A 24,150-nucleotide genomic window follows, 5' to 3' on the forward strand; every position below is an offset into this window, starting at 1 on the left:
CCCGCGGCCGTTTGAGCGTACCAACCTGTTACCGACTCTGTTTTTATATGAAAGCTAAATCGATCCTAAAATGCTAGCCTCTCATTGTACCTGAGAGGTTGTGAAAAGTTGAGCCTCGGGTTCTCGGGAATGTCCTTTTCTCAATCCTTTTCCCCGGGATTTCTTACAGTCCCCTCCCAACCCCTGGATGCAAGGGGGTGTCCAGGCACAAAATAATGGTGTAGCCTTGAGAACGTGACGGACTGTCTAAAGCACAATCTGTATTCGTGTTTCCTTGCGCCCATGATCTCTGTAAGCACCCTTCGCGTGCATATGGAAGACTGGAGGAAGGAAGCGTATAGCATGCGAGGAGACTACGCCTACTGAGTGACCATCGAATGCGTAAAGGGAGTTGTTGGCTTTTGAGTAAGCCGCGGACGGCGGGCACAGAGGGGTGCCTAATCCTGTCTGCAAAGGACTCATCTAACCAACTGAACTACGGGGTAGCGTAGCGCAAGGGTGTTCCAAGAATGGAATCATAGTATGCCGTAGATGAGACCCCTGGCGGGTACTTGGAGAAGAGCTTGTTGCCCGGTGGTGCCTTCATAAGGGCAGCGTTCCTCTAGGATCCAGTAGTTCCGACGCTGCTATGGCCCTTTCACTCAGGGAGATAGAGTTGTCGTCTCTATGTAGAGGCACGGTTAATCAGCTTACGCATTTCAACACCAATTGCAAGATTTTCTAATAGCTATGCGGCACACGGTCGGGTGCACAGATGTTGACCCACACTTTCGTACGGCGCAGCCGGAGATGTCATTAAGTCTGTGTGATGCAGTGGCTTCTACACTGAACCTCACGGGATGAACACTAACTACTTGCGAGCGGAGTTGTGTCGGTCCTATCTTGAGAATCTAAACTTGTGATAAGCCCATGTGCCAGGTGCTCACCTTCAAGAACTTCAAACTTCAAACAATCATCTCCACAAACAGAAGTCTGGTCATACTCACCCCCTCAGGGTACTCGATATTCCTCGGGCGGGGTTGAACCCACCACTACATTCTCGCTAATAACTTACCACTCTCCAGGCATCACACACTCACCCCAGAGTAGTCGATATTCTTCTAATTTAGTAATTTTTTAAAAATAAAAACAAAACCATCCCTAACCTAAGCTGTTAAGGCATAATATATTCTAATTAGAATAATTTTATGATTAATTTAAATTTGGATGTTTATCAATTATTGAATTGATATACTCACTCCAACTTATCTATTTTTTATTAGTGTTATCCTTGCCGAAAAATAAGCTAGATCTGAACTGATTCAAAAATTGTTGAGTTTTTTATTTATTTATTTTCTTCTTTTGATAACCGAAATTGAATTTTTACTGGGGTAATTAATTTTTTATTCAACGAAAACGAATATTTTGTGTTCTATGATAAAAGCCTATTTTTATTAACAACCTAGCCAACCCAAAGGGGAAAAATACAAAATTGAAAAAGCAGAACATTATTAAACCATGAATCACGTTATAAACACCGAACTTTTATCAATTCTATTGTGTTCACAGAAAAATAACTGATTTTGGTGCGATAACAAATATTTTACATTTCTAAAAACTTGAAAGTAAACAAACTTCCGATCGCTTCTTATCGCAATATATTGTTTGGTTCAATTTCAGACGATAAAAAAATAATAAAAATATAAAAACGAGTAAATCGGCTTGATCCAATTATAACTATCAGCTAAGGGGGAAAAACATGTGTCTTTAATTATAGATTTGTAGTGATTAATTTTTGCTCAAGTTCTAATGGAAAACGACGGGATAAAATTATTGGAACGTTATTAACACGAGGCGACAATCGATTATGGCATGCATAAATTTCATTCACTTTTTCCCCAGCAATTTGACTCATCGCGCTGCTTTCTGAACAATAGCAGCTCTTTTTTCACTCGACGCGGATTGTGTAGAAAACTGATAAGTTATCTTTTAATTAGTTAGTTGCTTGGTGGGGTATTCGTCGGAGCTTTCTCCTTCTTAACTACGGCCAGATTGGCTAATCGAATTAATGACCAAAAATGAAAACGAAAGTTAACAAATGCCGTCCATGACATCTCACACATTGGATCAGCCTCAAGATTTACAAAAAAAGGCGAAAAGATGTGGATTTTTGTGGTAAATGCCCTTTCACTCGACTATTCCGCCTTTTACTGAACTACTGTTTTGGAAAAGAAAAGCTGTTACACTACCAATACCATCAACAATTTTATCTCAAATTAAATTGAGATATTTACTTAAAAATTCATTAATTTAAGCCAAAGCCCGCGTATGCAGAGAAACGTTGCTCGATGTGTCGCACCTAATTGAGGTTTTGGAGGAAACGGGGTTGTTCTACTGTTTATAGTAATAATAGTTCTGTAACCGCGCTGATGTTGAGATTGGATTATTTATTAGCGTGAATGTGTGATGTGAGATGGAATATCGAGTCCATCCCTGACCATTGACCTTCAATTAGGTTATGTGTAAAGGGTGATGGAGGAATATCGAGTACTCCACCACTCTAATTGAATGAACGGTATGTCAATAGTAGTGAATGAATTTGAGAATGAACGTGGGTTTGGAACTGCATGCGTTGGGTGCTGAATTGACCTAGCTCAACCTGGTGACTGGGTAGATAAGGCTGAGGTCTGCTCCCGGACAGCCAATACTCGGGGTGGGTGATTCTCAAGTCTGCCGGCAATGTACTGTAAAAAGCAAAAGTTGGAATTGCTGGTGGACTCCATGTTTGTTTGTATGTACGTATATGTGCGGATTTGAACCCATATCTTTCTCCGTGATTTCACATACTATAATGAAAGCGTTCATATTCAAAAAATCCTAAACATATTTTTTAAAAACAGCGGCATGTTACGACATCTTGATGCAGTGAACGGCCCGAATAATGCACAAATTGCTCGGATAGTACCCCTCTATCTTATAAGGTCTCTTCTGTCCGAGATCAACAAACTTCACAGGTATCTTTAGACATGTGATGCTGTGAATGATTCTGATAGTAACTTGTCTTTTCTTTATGAGCAGCAATACACTTCACAGGTATCTTTGGACACTTGGTGCTGTGAATGACTCTGATAGTACCTTGTTTTTTCTTTATGAACAGTAATAAACTTTACAGCTATCTTTGGACACTTGGTTCTGTGACCGACTGTGATAGTACCATGTCTCTTCTGTATGAGTAGTAACAAACTTCACAGGCATCTTTGGACTTGATGCCGTGAATGAATGTGATAGTACCTTGTCTTTTCTTTATGAGAAGCAACAAACTTCAGTTATTTTTGTACACTTGATGCTTGAACGACTCTGACAGTACCTTGTCTTTTCTGTATGAGTAGCAATAAGATTCGCAAGTATCTATGGACTATTTATGGTATGAACGACTCATACTGATAGAACATAAAATTGTCAATTCTGTCTGGACGAAACTCAACCTATTGCACTTCTTTGATGTGTTTTTATTTTTATTATTGTATTATGTACATGTATCACCATACATGTACAAGTCGTGTAAATCGCATTGCATCTCATATGAACGGAATTTCGTTTACTAAACTTCAAAGCCTTCTCAAGGCAAGAATTGCTCAGCGGTCACAAGAAGACTGGATAATCTCACACCTTTCTCTCCCACGCTCTTCAAACCGCAAACCTATTGAGTGAGAACAAGTGGGATGCGTGCAAAGGCTTTCGGTACCCGACCGCAGCCCTTCAGCCGGTACGAGAAACTATTACATTTGCGACCCCTTACAATTCATAAATAAAATAATTAACAACATAGCCCATAGGTCAGGGTAAGTTGTTGTTACGTTGGGGGTGAACAATTAGGCTTTACATTTTTTAACAGTAAACAATCAAAATAAAAAACTTATAAAACCCTCTTATACAAGGTTTTCGGCTACTCGTGTTACAGACTTTGCCAATAGATTCTACATTTAAAATGGAACCAAACAGTCCTAATTAACTATGGTCCGAATCGGAGTTATTCCACTTTTTCTGATTTTTTTAAGATTTCACGACCTTGTGAAATAAGAGTTTTTAAGTAGCAAGAGCTTTGAAAAATATATTTTTTTCTCTCAGTTTTGAAAAACTTACTATGGTGATTCTAAACTACTATTTTCGAACCTAGAGAACAGCAAATTTCAGAAAACGTACTCCATTTAATATCCTTTTTAGTGGTATAATTAATTGCTTTTTAATTACTGTTTCAAAGATGAAGAAATTGATGAAAGAAAAGAAAAAACTGTGGTTAAATCAGCGAACACTTGCACTATTTCGGTTTCGAACCAAAATTAAACAAAAAGTTTAATAATTCCATTCAAAATTTCCTTAAGTAGTTTTTTTCCACCTTAACAATCCTTGAACCACCGTTTTTTCTTTTCCTTGATCAATTTCTTCATCTTTGAAAAAGCAATTAAAAAAGCAATTACACCACTAAAAGAATTTGCCGATCTCTAGGTTTGGAAATAGAGGTTTAAAATCACCATAATAAATTTTCAACTTTGAAAAAAAAAAAAAATCAAGTTCTGCCTACTAAAACGCTTATTTCACCAACGTTTATAAGTTAGTATTGATCACATCTTACTGGAAATTTAACGTAGTTTTCAATGGTATTAACGGATTTGTCCAAAATCTTTCAGTTTTGGAGTTATCATTGTTTATTTGAAGTAAGGTCGTGAAATCTTAAAAAATCAGAAAAAGGGAATAACTCCTAAACTATTGAGATTCGAATCATAGTTAATTAGGAATTTTTGATTCCATTTTGAATGTAGAATCTATTGGCAAAGTTTGTAACACGAGTAGCCAAACATGCTGTATAACGTAAAAAATGCATTTGTTGAAAAAAAATTTTTTGTTTGTTATTAAACATTTCAATTTCTTAACGCATGTTCAAAGATAGACAATGATCCCCAATTGTCTGTTTATTTTGAATTTGGCATGTTCGAATAGGGTAAACAAGGAAAATGTGCATTAGCAGGGTAAAACCACTCCCAGTCAGCCTCGATCGATCCTAAGTGGTTCGTTCCCATCGAATGCCATTAAAAACATTAGTGACTTCGTCATTACTGCCATTAAAAACATTAGTGACTTCGTCATTACTGCCATTAAAAACATTAGTGATTTCGTCATTACTGACCACCTCTGGGCCCGCCTATTCTCGTTTTGTTCTGTGTCAGACGTCGTGAGTTGCAATTTAATTCCTTACTCTCCTCCTTTCAATTCATTCGTGCTTAATGCATTTACGCTGCCGTCTAAACCTTGAAACCTGACAGGTCACAAAGGATACACTTGCACCGTACATTGCTACTGCAGTAAAATCCCGATATATCCTATCTTCAATGGGACGAAGGATAAGTACGATATATCGACATATTCACTATATCGAGGGTAAAAAAATGAAAAACTACGTTTAATTTTTTTATTACTGTCTGCACACAAGTATGTTATTTTTATAAACATCAGATTGGTCTTTGAAAATGCACATCGTTTTTGGTTTTCATTAAAAAACATTAGGGGTATTGACGATGTTTGTTAGATGTTAACTCGTATCGAGAAATATCCATATGTGAAAGCCTACTTTTTTTTTCTTAAAAGCCCATATGTTAAATGTTAATTTTTCCGCAGTGCTGCAGGTGGTGACTGGTAGAACCAAAAATAAAGCCATAACATTCCTTGAAGTCTTGTTGTTGGTTATGGTTTTGTTTTGTGTTAATTGTAAGATGCCAGAAGTTAGTAATAAAAAAAAATAATCAACTATTTCATTCAAAATGCTATCTATACACTCGAAAGGTACTAACACACGCTTCAATTCGTGCCGACATGCCTAACTTGTATCCTAACGTCTAACAGGCTACTACTTTATGTGGAACGTATCCCTATTGCCATAGAAAACCTTTAAAAGAGAAGAGGTTACGAAAAAATCCGTATAAGATCTGATAGCCGAGCAGCTAGCTATTAAAGCATTAACCTGTAAAACAATTACATCAAAATTAGTCATTGAATGCATCTAAAATTTAAGGAAACACAATAACCTGATGATACCTTTGGTGCTAGGACACAGGAATTTTGGGTAAACGAAAAGCAGAGTGATTGGCCAGAGGAGATATGCCAGACCATATACAGGCCCCGAACCTATACTTGGTATAACAAAAACAAATACAGAATCCTCTATCGCTTAATAGATCAAAAAAAAAAAGGAGAACTGGAGAACTCTTATCTGCGCTTATGTTAAAACAACCCTCACCAATATGCTAGACTCAGAGGAGTGATATGACTATTAACCGTTCACTAGCATCTGACAAAACATCTACACAACATGGCCGTATTCAACTATCCCATTTGCAGATAATGCAGTTAGGAGGAAGACCTATATCATCTTTGAATGCGAGGCAACGGCTCAGTGGAGACATAACCTAGCATCCAGAAAAAATCCTTGGGAATGAAATTGTAGCAGCAACAGTTAATGATCTGAGAAAAAGGATTGAGTCGATGTCCTGAACTGGTTAGAGATGGTTAGGGACTATTCGATAGATTTATAGATATGTTCTCTTCGATGCTATGGTAAAGGTAAAGACTGAATGAATTTTTACAAGCTTTATCGAGTTATGACATCGGATGTAGGGATAAGGGATATAGGCGGCCACAAGGTCTTCTGCACCTCGACCTGAATAGATCTATTGTGCTTCTTGTTTTTTTTTATATCTCGCTGGCCATCTTCAGATTGTTAATCATCCTCCATAGTTTGCCAACGGCTCCTTAGTGTGTAGGATCTTTCTTGCGGTCCTACCTGTCCTAGTTGCAAGAACCTGCACCTACATAAACCTTCACAGAAACATAACATTGGTTCTGCGGTCTCCTCCTGGCAGTATCAGAACAGTGTTTCTTCTGGTACTCCTATCCGGTGCATGTGCCATCTTGTGTGACAGTGCCCTGTCAGGAGTCCAACCAGAATCTTGGTTCGGTTGCGGTTGCCTTCCAGTAATTGCTTTGTAGGTTTGGCGGATGGCCCTTGAATGAAAGGTTGTCACGATAGCTCAAGTGGTTAGAGCAGCGGCGTATTGAGCCGGAGGTCGGTGTGTTCGAATCCCGCTCTTGACACTAATTTTCATCTCAATCAAAAACCTTAGATACAAAGAATAATTAATTGGAATATTTAATATTTTCTCTGAAAACGTTATGGTTCTGAAGATGCGTTTGTCTTCTAATTTTTACATTTTTTTCCCCCAGAGCAAATTTATGACAAATAAGCATTTGTATGGTATTGGTAGTATGCATATATCATTGTAATTATAATAATTCAGTTAGTTTAGAAATGTGGATTTATTAAGTTTATAATAAATAAATTCTAAACTTCAAGTGATCAAGCTTAAAGTAATCGAAAGTCGAAATCCAAGTCAAGAGAATTATATAATAACCATTATAGATTGTTCATACTGTTATTCATCAGTAATCAATCGAATGAAAGGTACCGAGGTCCTATTTTTGAAAGAGTAGATAAGATTATAGCTTCCGTTGAAATGCACCATTAGCACAATAATTCTTAAACAACCACATAATTTCTACATTTTCCCGTCTTTGTTATTGTAAACGTTTAATCCGATGATGTTATAAATAAATAAATAAAGGAACGATGGACGTATTTTTACTAAAGGTAAATACAAATCCAGTTTGTTTACAGTTGGATGGCTATTTGGGAGGGGGGGGGTTAAATGAAGAAATCGTGAAAGGTTTAATCTGTAACTATTGTGAATAATGAAGCAAAGAAAGTTTCTCCCTACTCCTGCTGGGTGTTTATTGTGGATTTTAGTGAATCTTTCAAAGATTATCAGCCGTTATTTATTAAAAATTTAATTTTAAAAACGTTTCTCCGCCCATTTGACATATTGACATTTTCAGTTTAGTAAAGTGGAGTAGTTGGGGGGGACAAACGGGCGTTTCCCCATTCCCAGTCTGTGTAAACTATAATTTTTCTAAAGAATTGTTCTGCTCACAAAATGTTTAATGCTTTTACTGGCCAATTAATAGAAATTATTCAGGCATAGCAATAATTCTGGGAGAAGAATCGTCGTTTACAAAAAGTGAATCGACCTACCCCACTAAAATCATTTCTCTTAATTCATTTATATTTTTTAATTTAATTAATAATTAAAATTCATTAAAATTATTTAATGAATCACTCACTTTAATCATTTAATTTAATTATTTAATTAATATTTTGTATAAAAAATTTCTTAATTAATTAAAAACCTTCGGCTAGTGGGTTGGAACCCTGCTCGTGAGACTAACTTTTTAAATTTCAACCAAAACCTTACATAAAAAGATTAATTAATTGAAAGAAGTAATTTGGCCAATCTAGTAAGTCTCTTAATGTTTCCTACTACAGTGCTCTGTCAGTAATCCGAACTAATTGCTGCAGGGGTGTGTACATTCGGATTACTGTAAAACCGGGATTACAGTGTTCAAAAAATAAAATTAACAACCCTTTATTATTATTATTATTATTGAATATACGAGACGTTAAACCCATTAGAATATATACGATGTCAATTTTCTTTAAAAAATCTCTTTTTTTTTTTTTTTTTAAAGTTGTTTCAATGCTGCTCTTTATCATTCAAGTTTAAGCAGTAAGGTATATCTCGACTCAAGTAAATTGTAAACCGATATAACATTTCGTTTTCTAGTATTGAAGGGAGGTGAGGGATTCACACACACACACACACACTCTCTCTCTCTCATTTATTTCTCTTTTACACTCTCACGCTCATTAACTATCTCTTTCTCTCTCGCTATCATTCATTCGCTCGCTCACTCTTTTTTCACACACACACACACACACACACACACACACACACACACACACACACACACACACACACACACACACACACACACACACATTCACTACATCCTTTCTCTCTCTATCTTATCTTTTTTCTCTTACACTCTCTCGCTCATTCAGCTTTCTCTCTCTCGCTGTCATTCATTCACTCGCCCTCTTTTGTCACTCTCCCACTCACATTATCTCACTCATTCACATTCTCTCTCTCACATTCTCTCCCTCTCTCACTCACATTCTCTCCCTCACTCACATTCTCTCTCTCACATTCTCTCCCTCACTCACATTCTCTCTCTCGCTCACATTCTCTCCCTCATTCACACTCTCTCACTCACATTCTCTCCCTCATTCACATTCTCTCCCTCACTCACATTCTCCTCTCTCTCTCTCTCTCTCTCTCCTTTCTCTCTCTCTCTCTTTCTCTCTCTCCTTTCTCTCTCTCCTCTCTCTCTCTCTCTCATCTTTTTCTGCCTTACACTTTCTCGCTCATTAACTATCTCTTACTCTCTCGCTCTCTTTCTCTCTCACTCACATTCTCTCCCTCTCCCTCACTCACATTCTCTCTCTCTCTCTCTCTCTCTCTCTCACATTCTCTCCCTCACTCACATTCTCTCCCTCATTCACACTCTCTCACTCACATTCTCTCCCTCATTCACATTCTCTCCCTCCCTCACAATCTCCTCTCTCTCTCTCTCTCTCTCTCCTTTCTCTCTCTCTCTCTTTCTCTCTCTCCTTTCTCTCTCTCCTCTCTCTCTCTCTCTCATCTTTTTCTGCCTTACACTTTCTCGCTCATTAACTATCTCTTACTCTCTCGCTCTCTTTCTCTCTCACTCACACTCTCTCATTTACTCAATTACTCTCTCTCTCTCTCTCTCTCTCTCTCTCTCTCACTCTCTCTTTCTCAAACTTTCTTTTCTTTTCTCCTTTACACACACTCTTTCTTTCTCATTCACTATCTCTTAATCTCTCACTCACTCTCTTTATTTCACTGTCTCTTACTAAATCTCTCTTTTTTCTTTTTCTATTTATTACACTCTCCCTCGTTCACTTCCTCTCACACGCTCTTCCTCATTCAGTATCTCTTACTCTCTCACCCTGCTTCCTTCAAATAAGATTTCATTTGTTCTCGTTGAATTTTTCCCCACTTCAGTTTATTGGAATGTTCGGTTGGAAGTTGGGTTTAGAGAGTGTGGGGGCGCTGTATTTTTTTGTAAAATGTGGTATCGTTGAAAAATCGCCACAAGTTCCTGAGAATGACGAACTTTTTCCTTAATTCGGCAACGTTCATTGCAGTTCCCCTCTCCTTCCTTAATATATTTTGTCGGGTTTTTTAGTCGAGCAAAAATAGGTTGATTGATAACCAAGTTACCGAACTTCGAATGGCGGCGGACTCTCTGTTCATTGTCAATGTTTATTATCGAACCAATTGAAAGATTAGTACTTTTTTAACAATTTTTATTATGCAATAAAAAGCGGAATGACGAACATTTTCTTTGAAATGTTTGTAGATATTATATAATAAAAAAAATGGAATGACGAACGTTTCTCCGTCCCGCCTACAATGTTTGTTATTGATTTTTTTTCTTTATTAGCTAATTTGTAATAGTAGAAAGATGTGGCTTTTTTCTTAATGAATTAAATTTTTAGACAGTGCGGATTAGGAAATTAACCGAATAATGAAAAAGAAACTGCAATAAGGCCCTTTTCCGTTCTCCGTCGGGTCGTTTATTATTGATTATTTTCGTTTAATGTGGAATCGTCGAAAGTTGGAAGTTATGTAATAAATAAATAGAATGACGAACGTTTCTCCGTTCTTTCTTCTGTCTCCCCCCCCTCGAATTATTATATTTGTACAAATATTGTAATAGCCGAAAGAAATGCGTTGAAATCGAAATTTTAACGTTTCTCCATAAATTATTACAATAATGCAAGCGAAGTAGTCGAAAGTCGCTATTGGAAGGAGGGGGGGAGGGAAAGAATGTGAAATGAATGAGTCTCGGTATCGATGTTTAATTCCGTATCTAAACACGATTGACTACTTTCAACACGCAACTATCAGTACAGTGACCTTAGAAAATAAACTCAATGCATTATTTTTAAAAGGAATATAAAAAAACTGATAATTTCGTTTTGAATTTGACTATTACATAAGTTTTACTTGGTGTTTAGTTAGTTTCAAACCGATAAGCATTAAATTACAATGTATCTTTTAACATAAGGTTAGGTTATTTCTAGTTGTTATTTTATTGACGTGTTATTTTTGAATATGAAACAGGATTTATTTGGTTTTTGTTTTGTTTTTTTCTGTTTTAGACTTATGGAGCCGTCGGATGAACTTTTTCCAACAGCTGCTCTGATCTCTTGCACAATGGGAAAAGGCATCCTCAGAGTGAAATTTAATAATTAAAAGACCCATTAAATGTTATTTGGCTGTAATTGTGACTGTAAACCGTCCTTGATTTTATTCTGCTCGTTTGTTTAATTAAACTTTTGCACTGCTGTCTGTTACATTCTTTATTTTATTTATTTTCTAGAATTTTCGGACAAATTTAGGTCGGATTGATCAAAATTGTCAGTTTCTTTTCGTAAAGTTGATAAAATGTGTTTATAACGTTGCGAAGGATTCCCTGGTAAATCATTTATTAAGAGTCAGCTTTTTAATTTGATATGAAATTTTGCTTTCTTTAATTAAAACTAAAAAATGTCACATAATTTTAAAATTAATACATGTGGTACATATTCTTTTTTAAAAATATAAATAAATGAAACTAAATTTGTTTTGTTTCTAAGGCTGATGTTTAAAATGGTTTAATTTTGTAATTTTGATGTCATTATGTACCTCAATTATGTATCTTGAATCGGTTTTATATTCTTGAAAAAAAAAATTGCGATGTTCATTATTCAAACAGTTGAGCATATTTATGGATTCGAAAATGTGTCAATCTTGTATTGAATTATATAAAACTTATAAACAATTTAGATTTTACACCAATTTTGATCTTGTTGGCGACATAATATATCGTCAACGGTTATCTAAATTGAATTTCTCTACGACTTAGTTGATTTGTAAAAATGAAATTAAGTTGTAACAGATCTCCAAACAAAAACTACTAGAACATTTTTGTGTATTTTGTGATGCCTTTAACATTTAATTTACTTAAAATTATTTATGGAGGCTGTTGTGCACCATCTGGACCGTCTTGTCACAATGCCTTCCCAGTCCCAAATGTCTTATCGAGGATCATCAAGTTTACATGGGTGAGTTTTGGATTTTGACAATATAAATTGTTTCATCTCGATAAACCTGGCGGGTTTCGTATTACTATATGTCTATACGCACAAGCATACACTGATCCAAATTTAAATTTTTTCAGTAGACAAAGCCAAAGCCAAGCATCAGAGTTATGCTATAAAAGCGGATCGTCTGTGGCAGGAAGCGCTGTGGGTGTGAGTGGTGTAGTAGGTAGCAGTGGTTTAAGTTCCATAACATCGAGTAGTGGAAGTCAAAGGGGCCACTCCCCTGCTACATATACTGGAAGTGCCAGTGCTAATTACACTCCAATGAGATACATTCATCAATCACCATATGCACCATCTCCTGGTGTTGTTACTCCAGTTTCCACTTTTCGGGATTTTCACCGAGAAAATTCATCTAGATCATCGGTAATAATTTTAATCAGTTTCATATACTTTTAAAGTATTCGTTTATTGTTAATTTGTTAAAATTATTCTTTTAAGGCTATAGTGAGTGATCGTCAAAATTTGGAGTACCTTAGAGATGGACCAGTTCCCGGCCAGGTGAAACCGAGGATATCATTATTACAATCATCAGATTATCTTGCACTTTCGAGAAATAGACAACTTCAGTAAGAATCTGTTTGTTTATANATATATATTTATTTTATTTAACAACAGGTCTAGTAAATAATTTTTTTCATTTGGATTTCAATTATTGAGTTTAAATTAATTTTACATTTCCAAGAAATTATTTGTAGTAATTGAAGTATAGCCCTTATTAGCAACAGTTATTGCCATTTAAACGCTTGCTACTCACTTACTCTGGCAGTACTTCCTGCAATTAGATTGAAAAGTCCTCTACTCCAGTTTTTAAGTCTTCTTCTCTATGAAACAATTTTCCATTAAAGAAATGGGGCATTGCCCAGAAGAGGTGTTGGTCTGAAGGAGCAAAGTCAGGACAGTAGGGTGATAGAAAACCAATTCTATTCTTACTATTTCCAAAAGTTTTTTTATGATCACAATTCTTCATTTTGTCTAAGTACCTTGCTTATTTCTTGTTTTCAAGTCAACATTAAGTTGCTGCAATGCAAACTCTTTTTTGTATATCTTTGAATTTTTGATTTCCCCTAACTACTGTAAATGGCAATTCATACTTCAATGTGACAAATTTTGTATTGACGCTTCACGATTACTTGTAAAATATGGGCCTCACTAGCTCCTCGAACTAAATTAAGATTTAATAAACTATTAATTACAAACTCAATATATTTTCATGTTATAGGAATGAGAACTACCGAGATTCAATTGGTCCCCCAAATTTACCACCTTTGGATGTCAGTTCATCACCCGTAAAGAAAATAAGGCTTGGGGAACCCAAAGATGTACAGAGGAATCTTCGGATTGATACTAGGGTTAGTTTTGGCTTATTATTGAATTTCTTCATTTCTCAGTTTCATACTTGTATGGGGAAAAAACCATTGTATTAATAAATTTCAATTTTCAATAGTTAAACTGATCATTTCATTGAAGCCACTTGTCGGCTTTAATTTTTGATGAATATATCGTTTTTGAACATAATCTATGAAACAATGGGTATTATCTATTATTGAAACATTAAATATTTGCAGTAGATTAGTATAGTGATATTTGTTGCTAGAATTAGTTGTTTTTTTAATTTATTTTAGGCAAAGCAAAGTGAACAAAATGAGGTAACAAATAAAAATGTAATACAATTACATTTATTCATATAACCTTAGAATTTACTCTGCATGATTTTTTAAGTGTTTATACAGCTCTTAATTATTATTTCATTAATATATTTATTTTTTTAAACAAATATTGTGCATGATAATATACAATTTACAAGAACCATAATATTACCGTGAAAATTTGTTTGCTTCAATTACTTAATTGAAATTCTACTAGAATGATAATTTGACTTGCTTGTTGTTATGGCAAAGAAAAACCTTAGAAAGTAATTTTTTTTTATTGTTAACTTAAATTGGTTATTTTCAAAAATTAATGGAATCTGATGTTGCTTGATCGAGCTTCTTGTTAGATTAATAAAAACCTTAAAAAAAATTGATGTAATAAGAAAATTAGGGGGATGTGGTAGCTGAGTGCGATAGATTCTCTGCTCGTACACCCCATGATCATGGGTTCAATCTCCACCATCACCCCTGGCCTTTTCATTCTCCCCTTCCTATATTGTGGTATGATATTACTACGATAATTCACTACTCTGGCTAATATGGTACATAAGGCAAAAAAATTACTTTTTCAGTTCTGTTTTCACTTTCAACATATTTAGTTATAATTACCTGATTTGCATTTTTGTAGTGCAAAGTTTTTCAGTTTAAGTTTCATTAAAAAGAAATTAATATTTTGTTTACATGATAGAAAGTCAGTGTATATTAAACATATTTTATTATCAAACATTTATAAAATCGTAAAAATAGAAATTAAAGTGGAGGGGGTGTCAGTGTCCGCAACGCACTCATCACTGTAAGGAAAAGGTCCGGGTTCGAATCTAGCAGTTCAACGTACAAATTGGTTTCCCCCCCTTCAAAAACATCGTCACTCTGAGTTGATATAACCTCTGCCCTCGAACCCTCGAGAAAAACAAAAAAGTTAATAATGTCCCAGTTATCACAAAAAATTAATAAACTTATAATTAATCACTGGCATACAGAAACGAATTTTATTGAGAATTAAGATAATTTGCCATAATAATTATGCTAAGTATAAACAATAATTTTTATGTTAATTTTATAGACAGATTTTTACTGTGCATGCGAATTAAGGCATATAAATATATGCTAGTTCTGGATAATTAAGGCTGATGAAAACAAAATACGTTGATGTAAACATTACAAAAATTTAATTGCTCTGTAAAATAACTTTCGTACAGGATTCTTTTTAAAAAGTGATGCATGAGTTCTTTGCAAGCATGAAACTTTTGTTGTTCATACTTGGAATTTATTTATTTTCCTTTTTGTATAGTTACAAATATAAAAGTGTAGATAGTGTGCACCATTTTAGTGGTAGTTATTAAATTGGTTATTTTGGGAATGCTTATATTCTGTTTCTATTTCTGGAAGAAAAAACTTAAAAAATTAAAAAATAAAAACTTTATACTACTAATACTATAAATATACAAAACAACATGCCTGTAAATGTATAATTATTAGTTTATTACATCTTTATAAACTGTATATACCATACCTACTAGTTTATAATTAATTTTAACAAACTTAATTGATTACCAAAACAAAATTGAAAAAAGTTACGTTTAACAACAGTAATAAGTACTAACTGCAAGCAATATTAATAAGATTACACTACAGTATATTTAATATTAGTTTGATCAACCTGGTACTATTTATAATTTTAATTTTAAAACAATAATGGTCCATGAAAACAATACAAAACAAAGAAAGTAAAGTTTTTCACACAAGATAAAATAAAATTTATCATTACCCTTTAGTAAATTTTAATTAAAACCTTTTCAGGATGACGGACAGCCAGCAGCTGCATACACGCCCCAAGTTGAAGCAATATCGCCTACTTTGCCATCTGAAGCACAACAAGAGGATGCTAATTTTCGTTCGACCAAAGATCATTTACTTCACGGGATTTCTAAGGTTGACAGGGAGATAAGCGAAACTGAGTTGCAGATTTCAAAACTCAAAAGAAAGCTGGTATGAATGTATATTTCATTGAATTAACTTTTTAATTTTAATAACTTCTTTTACATTTGTAAACAGCAAGAGTTAGAGGAAGCTGCCAAAAAGCCGGCAACACAAACCGAAGAAGAAGAGGTACCTCAACCCAAACATCAAAGCCCCGCCCAAAAGATTTATGCAGAAAACAGGGTACATTTTAGAATATTAATTTATAAATTTCAAAAAGTGCAGTGTTACATTCTATAATTTTGCATAAATTGTTTCTTTCTGTGGTTTTATCAGTTTTTATTCCTATTATATTATAATAATATATTTTGTGTTCTAAAATATACAAGAGCCCTGTTAATCAGAATAATTTAATATCTTACACCAATAATTTTTTTGCAGAGAAAAGCACAAGAAGCACATATGCTGCTAAAAAATTTGGGTCCTAAAATTGAATTGGTTAGTTCAATTAGTACACATTATTTAGCTAATAATAGCAACAATAAATTAATTTTGTTTTATTTGTCTAAACTATAGCCATTGTACAACCAACCTTCTGATACAGCTGTCTATCATGAAAATAAACGAAGGTAAGAAATAGAATTTCAACTCACATTAAAACATACTGATAGCAAATAAAGAATAAATTTTTCAATTTATTTGATGTGTCTTTTAGGCATCTGCTATTCAAGAAGAGGTTATTAATCAATTTAAGAAAAAAACACATAGATAGGGAAAATCGCCAAAAAAGGCTGACATCAACCTATTCTTTGTTAGTTCAAGATTGGCTAAGGAAAGTTGAGAAGGTTCGTTTATAATTATAAACTAATTTCTTCTACATATTGGCTTTGAACCAATTATTCTTCTTAAATAAAATACTTGTTTTCTGACACATGTTGTGTAATGATATTCTATAAGTTATAACATTCTCATTACTTTTAGATTGAAAATTCTCAGAAAAGAAAAGCAAAGGATGCTAAAAACCGAGAATTCTTTGAAAAAATTTTCCCGAAGTTAAGGAAACAAAGGGAGGACCGTGAGCGATTCAACAGGGTTGGTGCTCGAGTAAAAAGTGAAGCAGACCTAGAAGAAATCATGGACGGATTGCAGGAGCAAGAGGTAGTCGATTTAACCTAATATTAATTATGAATAACTAATAATTGTTAAGAATTATTTGTGCTAATGCCTTCGACAATTTAATTTTAATTAATTTGTTTTTTAATTTTAGCTCGAGGATAAAAAAATGAGATCTTATGCTGTGGTGCCTCCACTTCTTCTTGATGCCAAACAAAGAAGTATTTATTATATCAATAATAATGGAAAGCTGGATGACTTTGCAGCTGTGTATAAAGAGAGGCAGTTGTTAAATATTTGGACACAAGCTGAGAAAGACATATTCAAAGAAAAATTTCTTCAGCATCCAAAGAACTTTGGAGCAATTGCTTCATATCTAGATAAGAAAAGTGTGTGTGACTGTGTTCAGTATTACTACTTAAGCAAGAAAACAGAAAGCTATAAGCGTGTTTTAAGTACGTATGCAGCCAAGTTGCTGCATCATTTGTACAATTGTTATACGATTCTATGTTTATCAAGATGTCGTTATTTTAGGAAAGACTCGTGTAACCACGAGGTCGCGCAGGAACCCCCAAAGCAAAGTGAACAGTGGAAATGTGAATAGTAGTTTAGCTATTTTGAACACTGCATCTGGGGTTACCACAAGACTTCAAAGGGAACAACTTCAAAAGCAGGAGCCCCTCCAGAATTCTACCTCAGTGTCTCAGGCTCATTGTGACATGTCTGATTTTATCTTGAACCCTCGCCCTCATCAACTTAACCAGCCATTATTATTACCATTGTAAGTACTTCCTCAAATTTTATGTTTTATTATGGATTACATTGTAAAATATTGCATTTGAAACTTAATTCAACACGTCCACTGCAGGCTTGTTTGGCCTGTAACAATACTCTGTAAGTGTTCTGAATTGATTTAATGGTTGAAAATTACGATGGCCAATTCTTTCACACTGCACATAGGAAAGGAGGGGGTGCTGTCATGTAGTCTACAGCTATAGTTAAAGTGTGAAATGTATATTTAGATTCTAGTCTAGTTGAAATTAATTAAATTTTGATAAAAATACAATAGTAGGAAATTTTGTGCATCTTTTTATTTAACTATTAAAAAAACAAAAAATTCTCCTTTTTTTTTAAATACAAAATAAGATATTTCATGCACACAAACTCACCACGCCCTTACAAATTTGTGTGTGTCTGCTCTCATCTGTAGATAAGAAAAAAAATTTGGAAAAATTGTTGTTGAAAATAATTTTTTTTATTTACTTTTTATTTTAATTGGTTTTTAAAATAAATCAAGCCTTGTTAATGATAAAACACTTTTTAAGCATTTTAACTTTCGTTTACGCTATACAGGCATGTTAGAAAAAGCACAATTATAATAAGTAAAGTAAAAACCCATTATCTGGCATTTGATTATTACCAATTGACCGTTATGTTGCCAGCAAAAATGCCGCAAATTACTTATAAATTGTTGTAAATATATAAAAAAAATATCTACTGAGTCGCGAGTTGGTAAGCAAACTGTTTGTGATATCACTAAGAAGAAAAGAAGAGATTATTTAATTTGTATTGTTGGCTTAAACGATGTGTCATTCTATAAAACATTTACCAATCAAGCTTACTATCAATAGTTCAAAAATGCTTCTAGGAGTTTTGCTTTCTTCGGCAATGAAGTGAGAAGTTGATGAAACTGATATTCCTTATATTCTCCCTTATTTCATCGATATTGATAGGAATGTCATGATAAATTGGCTGGAAATCGATATGAACGAATAGGATTTCAAAAACTCGTGAGATGCGGTCTGATGTTAGTTTACTGTGTAAATTTATAGCTGTTGCGCTGTCCCAAGATGATCTCCTCCTTTCATTTCAATGTCCGAATCGGCATTTTAACCTCTTTCATGTGCTTTTCATAGTACTAACTTATGCTGGTAATTGACTTATCATTGTGACTCATTCCTTTTCTCACAGTCAAAATGTGTATTTATGATTCTTTTATTCAGATATGTTTAGCAGTCTTAATTTGACCTATTTAATTATTGGAATTTATTATACTTTTTATCTAAAGTTTTGGTTGGGATGGGAAAGTTAGTTTCTGTAAGCAGGATTCGAACCCATGACCATCGGCTCAATAAGCCACTGCTCTCATGATAGCTCAAGTGGTTAGAGCTGCAGCGTATTGAACCAAAGATCATGGGTTTCAATCCCACTTGCGTCACTAACTTTTTCATCTCAACCAAAACTTTTAGATAAAAAGTATGATTAATGGTTAACTCATTCAGCAGGCCAAGTTTGCCATTAGTATACATTTTTTTATAAATATATTAAATGTAAATTTACCTTCTATGTCTAGTGTGTAAATTGTACTTTAATTTTCTTTGCTGTAATACTGTCCTGTTTTGGGAATGTATTCAGTCTAGACTTTGTACAAATAAATAAATAAACTTAAATAACTCCGTAGAAAGGACTTGTTGCCATCAACTTGTACTCATATTATTAATGGAAATGAAAGAGTTGTAAATAAAGCAATAGTTCCAAAATCAAAGAAAATGAAGCACCTTCAAGTAGTATAGGCATAAAACTTCTTTTAAATTATTTTGACTATTAGAACACTGATTAGGGCAGAATTTATCATCGTAATTATTGAGTACTGTCATCATGAAAGAAATCTTAAATAATGAACAAAGTAAAATAACACATTTTTTCATCAAATAAAGATGCAGATAATTTAATCTATACACATATAGTGAAAATTACATTAATTGTACAATAAAAAATTATAACTCGATTATCTGTGAACCAGCTCCCTCTCTATCACAACCACGGATAATGGTGGTCTTACTTTAGTGGTAGTAGTAGTATTTAAATAATTTTAGAAATGTATTATTTGTAATTAACACATGCGTATGTTTATTTCAGGGATAAAAAACTTGAAAAAGACAAAACTGAAACCAAGGAAATTAAGAAGAAGAAAGAAGATGAAGAAGCTACAGACGAAGACATGTTTGAACCGATGAGTATGTTTTTAATAAATTTTTTTACCGATTCCAATATTTTAGCTATAGTTTTAATTGTAGTATATAAAACATAATACAATAGTTGTTACATATCACAAACATTATAAGTAGCTTACTGAAGCATTGCTATTGTGCTAGTTAGGTGTGGTTAGTTTTTTTTACTTAATCCAGAAAATTAAAAAAAAAATTGATTGATTTTTAAAAAATTATGTAAATGAAAATATGAGTGTGAATTTGCTAGTCTTTCTTAGGTTGTTAGAAAAATATGTTGGACTGTTGTCCATTGATAAGATGTTGAATTTAATTGAGGTGTAAACCTATTAGAGATAAGAAAATGCTTAATAACTAAAACTAAAGATTTATCCTGGAGCTTGCCTAGAATGCATTATATTAGGGATACATTAAGCAAATGTTAGAAAAATGTGAATGTGAGTCAGATGTGATCAATTCCAATCGAACTCTCATGAGATTTGACCCAATGTCACAGGGGATATTTCATAGTTTTGGCACAACTATTTGTTCCACACTAGTCAGACGTTCATATAAATCTGAGGCAGTATTTCAAGGACATCGTACCTCAAGCTTCTGCATGTAAGCTCATCGTTTCTTAATAGTTAGTGAATCTTTAAGATGCATATGTAGCACTTAACAGTTCAAAGTATGCAACCACTGGACATTCACTTGGCTTTTGCATCTTCAAAGATTAGAAAGATTTAATTATCTCTTTTATATATTATCCTTAGTGAACTTGGAACATCAATGTTTCATAGTTATGTCATGGAATCAAATTGAAGCTGTTACCACAGCATTGTACATTATGATTCTTATGATCATCTTTAAAGGCGAGAACCTGGTAGAGCTTGAGTTGGATAATGAACCGCATTTAAAAATTTAGGCATTTGAGAGATGAACCTTCGGTTTAGACCAGCACATAGCAACATGTGACTGTCAGCATTAATGTACTTAAAAAATCTATGTAAACAAATATGCACAGATAGCTGACGTTGAACATAGCAGTTGTCAGCCTTTAAATAAACCACTACTACTCTATAAACAAATATGTGGAAAATGGGAAATACCTAATGGCTAGGTTAAAGGACACTTCATTGAGAATAGGGTTGGGCAATTATAAATTTATATATCTAGGTAACTTAGTACATATTGCAGAAATTTTGTCCTGGAAGGAATTTTTTAAATTTTAATGTAAGATTACATTCTTTATTATTTACATACCATTCACTCAGTTAAAGTGGTGGAGTACTTGATATTCCTCCATCACTCTTTATACTATTAACCTATTGAGGGTTGATGGGTACTCAATATTCCACCATCAGCCTTCTTACACTACACATTCTTGCCAATAAATACATTCACTCTAAACACACATTAGGTACACAAATATATCAATACTATATACAGTTAAAAAAAGCCCTGTTTCGTTTAAAAATCGGAACAGGGGACCCAGATACTTGCTGCCTTGCTTGTGCAAAATTCTCATATCGTTTGGCATTCCTACATGCTCTCTATGTCTAACCAAGGAATGGCACCATTGAATTAAGTGGGATACATCAAGCAACCTTTCTCTAGATGCTGGACACATACGCGGGCTATATACATAATGAACAATGATGAAAGGAACTGATGTTTATTATACAAAACTATCAGTACCCACATTTTTGCATTATTAAATTTCAATTTACAATAATTGAAATTACATTAATCAGTTGAGAAAATGTGTTTTCTTTTGTTTCTTCTTTTTTCTCCTTTTTTGATAAATATTTTGTATCAAAATTTTAGTTTGTGTGTGGTATTTATTACAGTTAATTAATGATTATTTATAGACCAGACCACATCTTATGATCTCCAAATAATCATTTTATCATTTTAGTAGTAGTAAATAGACATTAAATCATATATTATTAATATATTTAGAAAAAATAGTGCATAAATACCATAAATAAAATAGAGTGCATAAATACTATAAATAAAATAGCAAATGTATAAAATTATTTACTAATTCCTTCTTATTTAGAAGAACGTTATAAAATTAAACGTACGATAGCACTAATAATTTTATTACATAAGACAACGACCATTTCATAAATACACCAACACCTTTATGACTTGCTTGAACAGCTTTGGGTCTCCCAATATTCATGCTACATGTTGTTCAGAATGCATTTCTTCAGTATTTTGCCATCCCCATTGGTTGAACTGTGGTTAATGTGGTTCTTAAAGCCAGATGAGATTGAAAGGAAATAGGATTATTTTGAAGTTATTAAGAGTAAAATTAGGGGACCGCGGTAGCCGAGTGGTTAGCATGATAGACTCTCACGCTGCGGTCGTGGGTTCGATTCCCACCGTCGCCTCTGGCCCTTTTTTCCCGATAACCCCCAATTTGAACAACATATGTAAGAGATTCGTCATGGCTAATATGCAAAGATCATAAGGCCAATTAAAAAAAAGAAAAAAAAAAGAGTAAAATTGTCATTTTGCGATGCATCTTTAGTGATGTTATTGGTGTTTTGCAATTCAGTGTCTGTTATTATTGTTTTTTTATATTTCTCAGTTTCCTCAACTCCTTACATTATGGAGAGTCTCTTACTGTGATTAATTAATCTGAGATATTTATAAAATAGTATAGAAAATAATATAACTTTTGATTTACAAACAGGAGAATATTAATATTTCTTTTGAAGGGTTAGTTTTCCAATAATGAGCATGTAGTCCTTTATTTAAAACTTTAATTTTCTCTTTTTTGCACTCATTGTTGTCGTTTTGAGTTTGCATATCTTTTGCAATTTTTGTTAAGTACTATTTTCCGCATAGATTTTTGACATCCAAGCCGGTCCTCGTACTTAACAAAAGTACCAGAACACAAGCAAACGGCTCGAACGTCGACTCTATTGTAAAAAAGAGAACAATAAAGTTTTAAATAAAAAACAGACCATATGCTCGTTATGGGAAAACAAACCCTACAAAATAAAATTTATACAATTTCATGTGGAAAAAGAAGAAAGCAACTAGTACTATGAAAAAGATTATTAATATTTCTATACAAAATAAAAGTAAATTATACAGGCATCTAAGATTCTTAAAAATTACACAATAAATTTTTTTACATATCAATAGCAGATCTTATTTAAAGTTCAAATTAACAACCAAGAAATTTCTATAGTTGCATGCTTCTCTCATATATGCATAAATATAACAGAAATGAATCTGTATGAACGTGGTCTCTTCCAAAACACACTAAAACAACTGGCCTCTGACTATCCACCTCATCCCCCTTGTTGAGCTAACCTTGATAAATTGTTATGTTTTTAATTTCTAATGGATTATCTGTTGGTATACCTTGAGAGATTGATTAGATTTTTATTTCCAGAGAGTTAAAAGTATTTTTTTTTTTATGTTTTATTTTTGTTTGTAAATATTGTCCCTATGATATCATTCTTGGTGAGAAACAAACTAATCGCGTTTGTACTGTATGTTATTTTACCTAGTAGCTTGTAGTTATTCTGTGGTATGTAGTGTTGAACTTAATCTGTTTTTCATGTATTTAGTACATGTTGCCGTTGCATTTATGAGCAGGCGGTTATAATGTTTTCTTGTTTTTTCATCCTCTTCTCCCTTCAGTTGTTATGTTTTTGCTGTTATTCACTACTGATTATGTTGGTAATAATCCCAGTAATTATATTTTAAACATTGTGTGTTCACGTCATGGATAGCTGATGTGATTTTTTTATGTATGCCTAGTTGGCCTTATTCTGATTACCTCTCTATCAAATCACTTATACATAATCTTACGAGAAACGTGTTCTTTGAGAATATACTCAATTTGGTAGAATGCCAAAATGTGTCTAACGTACAAATGTTTAACAAAGCAAACACAGAACATTCACACAAAAAAATGTTACTGGTATTGATTCAGTAATTGAACTGATTGAGTTGAAGTATAAGAACTTCAGTTTATTCAATTAAATATAACATCTTAATTTTTATCATTGTGTCTTTTTAAATTCTTCTTTTTGAAAGATATTAGTAACTGTTTTAAAAATGGAAAATGAAAAAAAAAAAAAACAATTTTTTTTAATTCTTCCTCCCATTTTGCCATGTTTCCAAAAGGAGGGAAAAATTAAAAAAAAAGTGAGGTTGAGATGGGAAGTTTGTGTCCGTGCAGATCGAAGTCACGATAGCTCAAGTGGTAGAGTAGCGGCGTATCTAGCCGAAAGTCGTGGCTTCGAATCCCGCTCGTGGCACTGACTTTTTTTTATGTCGACCAATACCT

The 24,150-nt window shown here is 33.6% G+C and overlaps 1 protein-coding gene and 1 long non-coding RNA gene across 6 annotated transcripts in view; both read left to right on the forward strand.

Annotated features, from left to right (window-relative positions):
* The window catches only part of LOC106670512, a 43,127-nt gene extending 31,756 nt beyond the window's left edge, over positions 1–11,371 (forward strand). The window contains exon 3 of the long non-coding RNA XR_002910974.1: positions 11,177–11,371. This is a non-coding gene — a long non-coding RNA (uncharacterized LOC106670512). The remainder of the gene's footprint in view (positions 1–11,176) is intronic.
* A 257-nt stretch (positions 11,372–11,628) lies between these two features.
* Positions 11,629–24,150, forward strand: part of LOC106670463 (nuclear receptor corepressor 1) — a 43,154-nt gene continuing 30,632 nt past the window's right edge. For 3 of the 5 annotated variants that reach the window (XM_014400844.2, XM_014400845.2, XM_014400843.2), the window contains exons 1-14: positions 11,629–12,121; positions 12,238–12,526; positions 12,602–12,729; positions 13,383–13,512; positions 13,786–13,809; positions 15,613–15,801; positions 15,868–15,975; positions 16,174–16,230; positions 16,309–16,361; positions 16,448–16,577; positions 16,714–16,890; positions 17,000–17,300; positions 17,380–17,626; positions 19,765–19,862. In XM_014400844.2, the coding sequence (XP_014256330.1) occupies positions 12,033–12,121; positions 12,238–12,526; positions 12,602–12,729; positions 13,383–13,512; positions 13,786–13,809; positions 15,613–15,801; positions 15,868–15,975; positions 16,174–16,230; positions 16,309–16,361; positions 16,448–16,577; positions 16,714–16,890; positions 17,000–17,300; positions 17,380–17,626; positions 19,765–19,862 (2,020 nt within the window). In that variant the 5' untranslated portion in view covers positions 11,629–12,032. The remainder of the gene's footprint in view (positions 12,122–12,237; positions 12,527–12,601; positions 12,730–13,382; positions 13,513–13,785; positions 13,810–15,612; positions 15,802–15,867; positions 15,976–16,173; positions 16,231–16,308; positions 16,362–16,447; positions 16,578–16,713; positions 16,891–16,999; positions 17,301–17,379; positions 17,627–19,764; positions 19,863–24,150) is intronic. The other 2 variants (XM_024230429.1, XM_014400846.2) reach the window with 2 other exon arrangements.

The sequence above is a fragment of the Cimex lectularius genome, unplaced genomic scaffold, assembly GCF_000648675.2.
Source record: "Cimex lectularius strain Harlan isolate CLEC.00 unplaced genomic scaffold, Clec_2.1 scaffold31, whole genome shotgun sequence".
NCBI classification, from domain to species: domain Eukaryota; kingdom Metazoa; phylum Arthropoda; class Insecta; order Hemiptera; family Cimicidae; genus Cimex; species Cimex lectularius.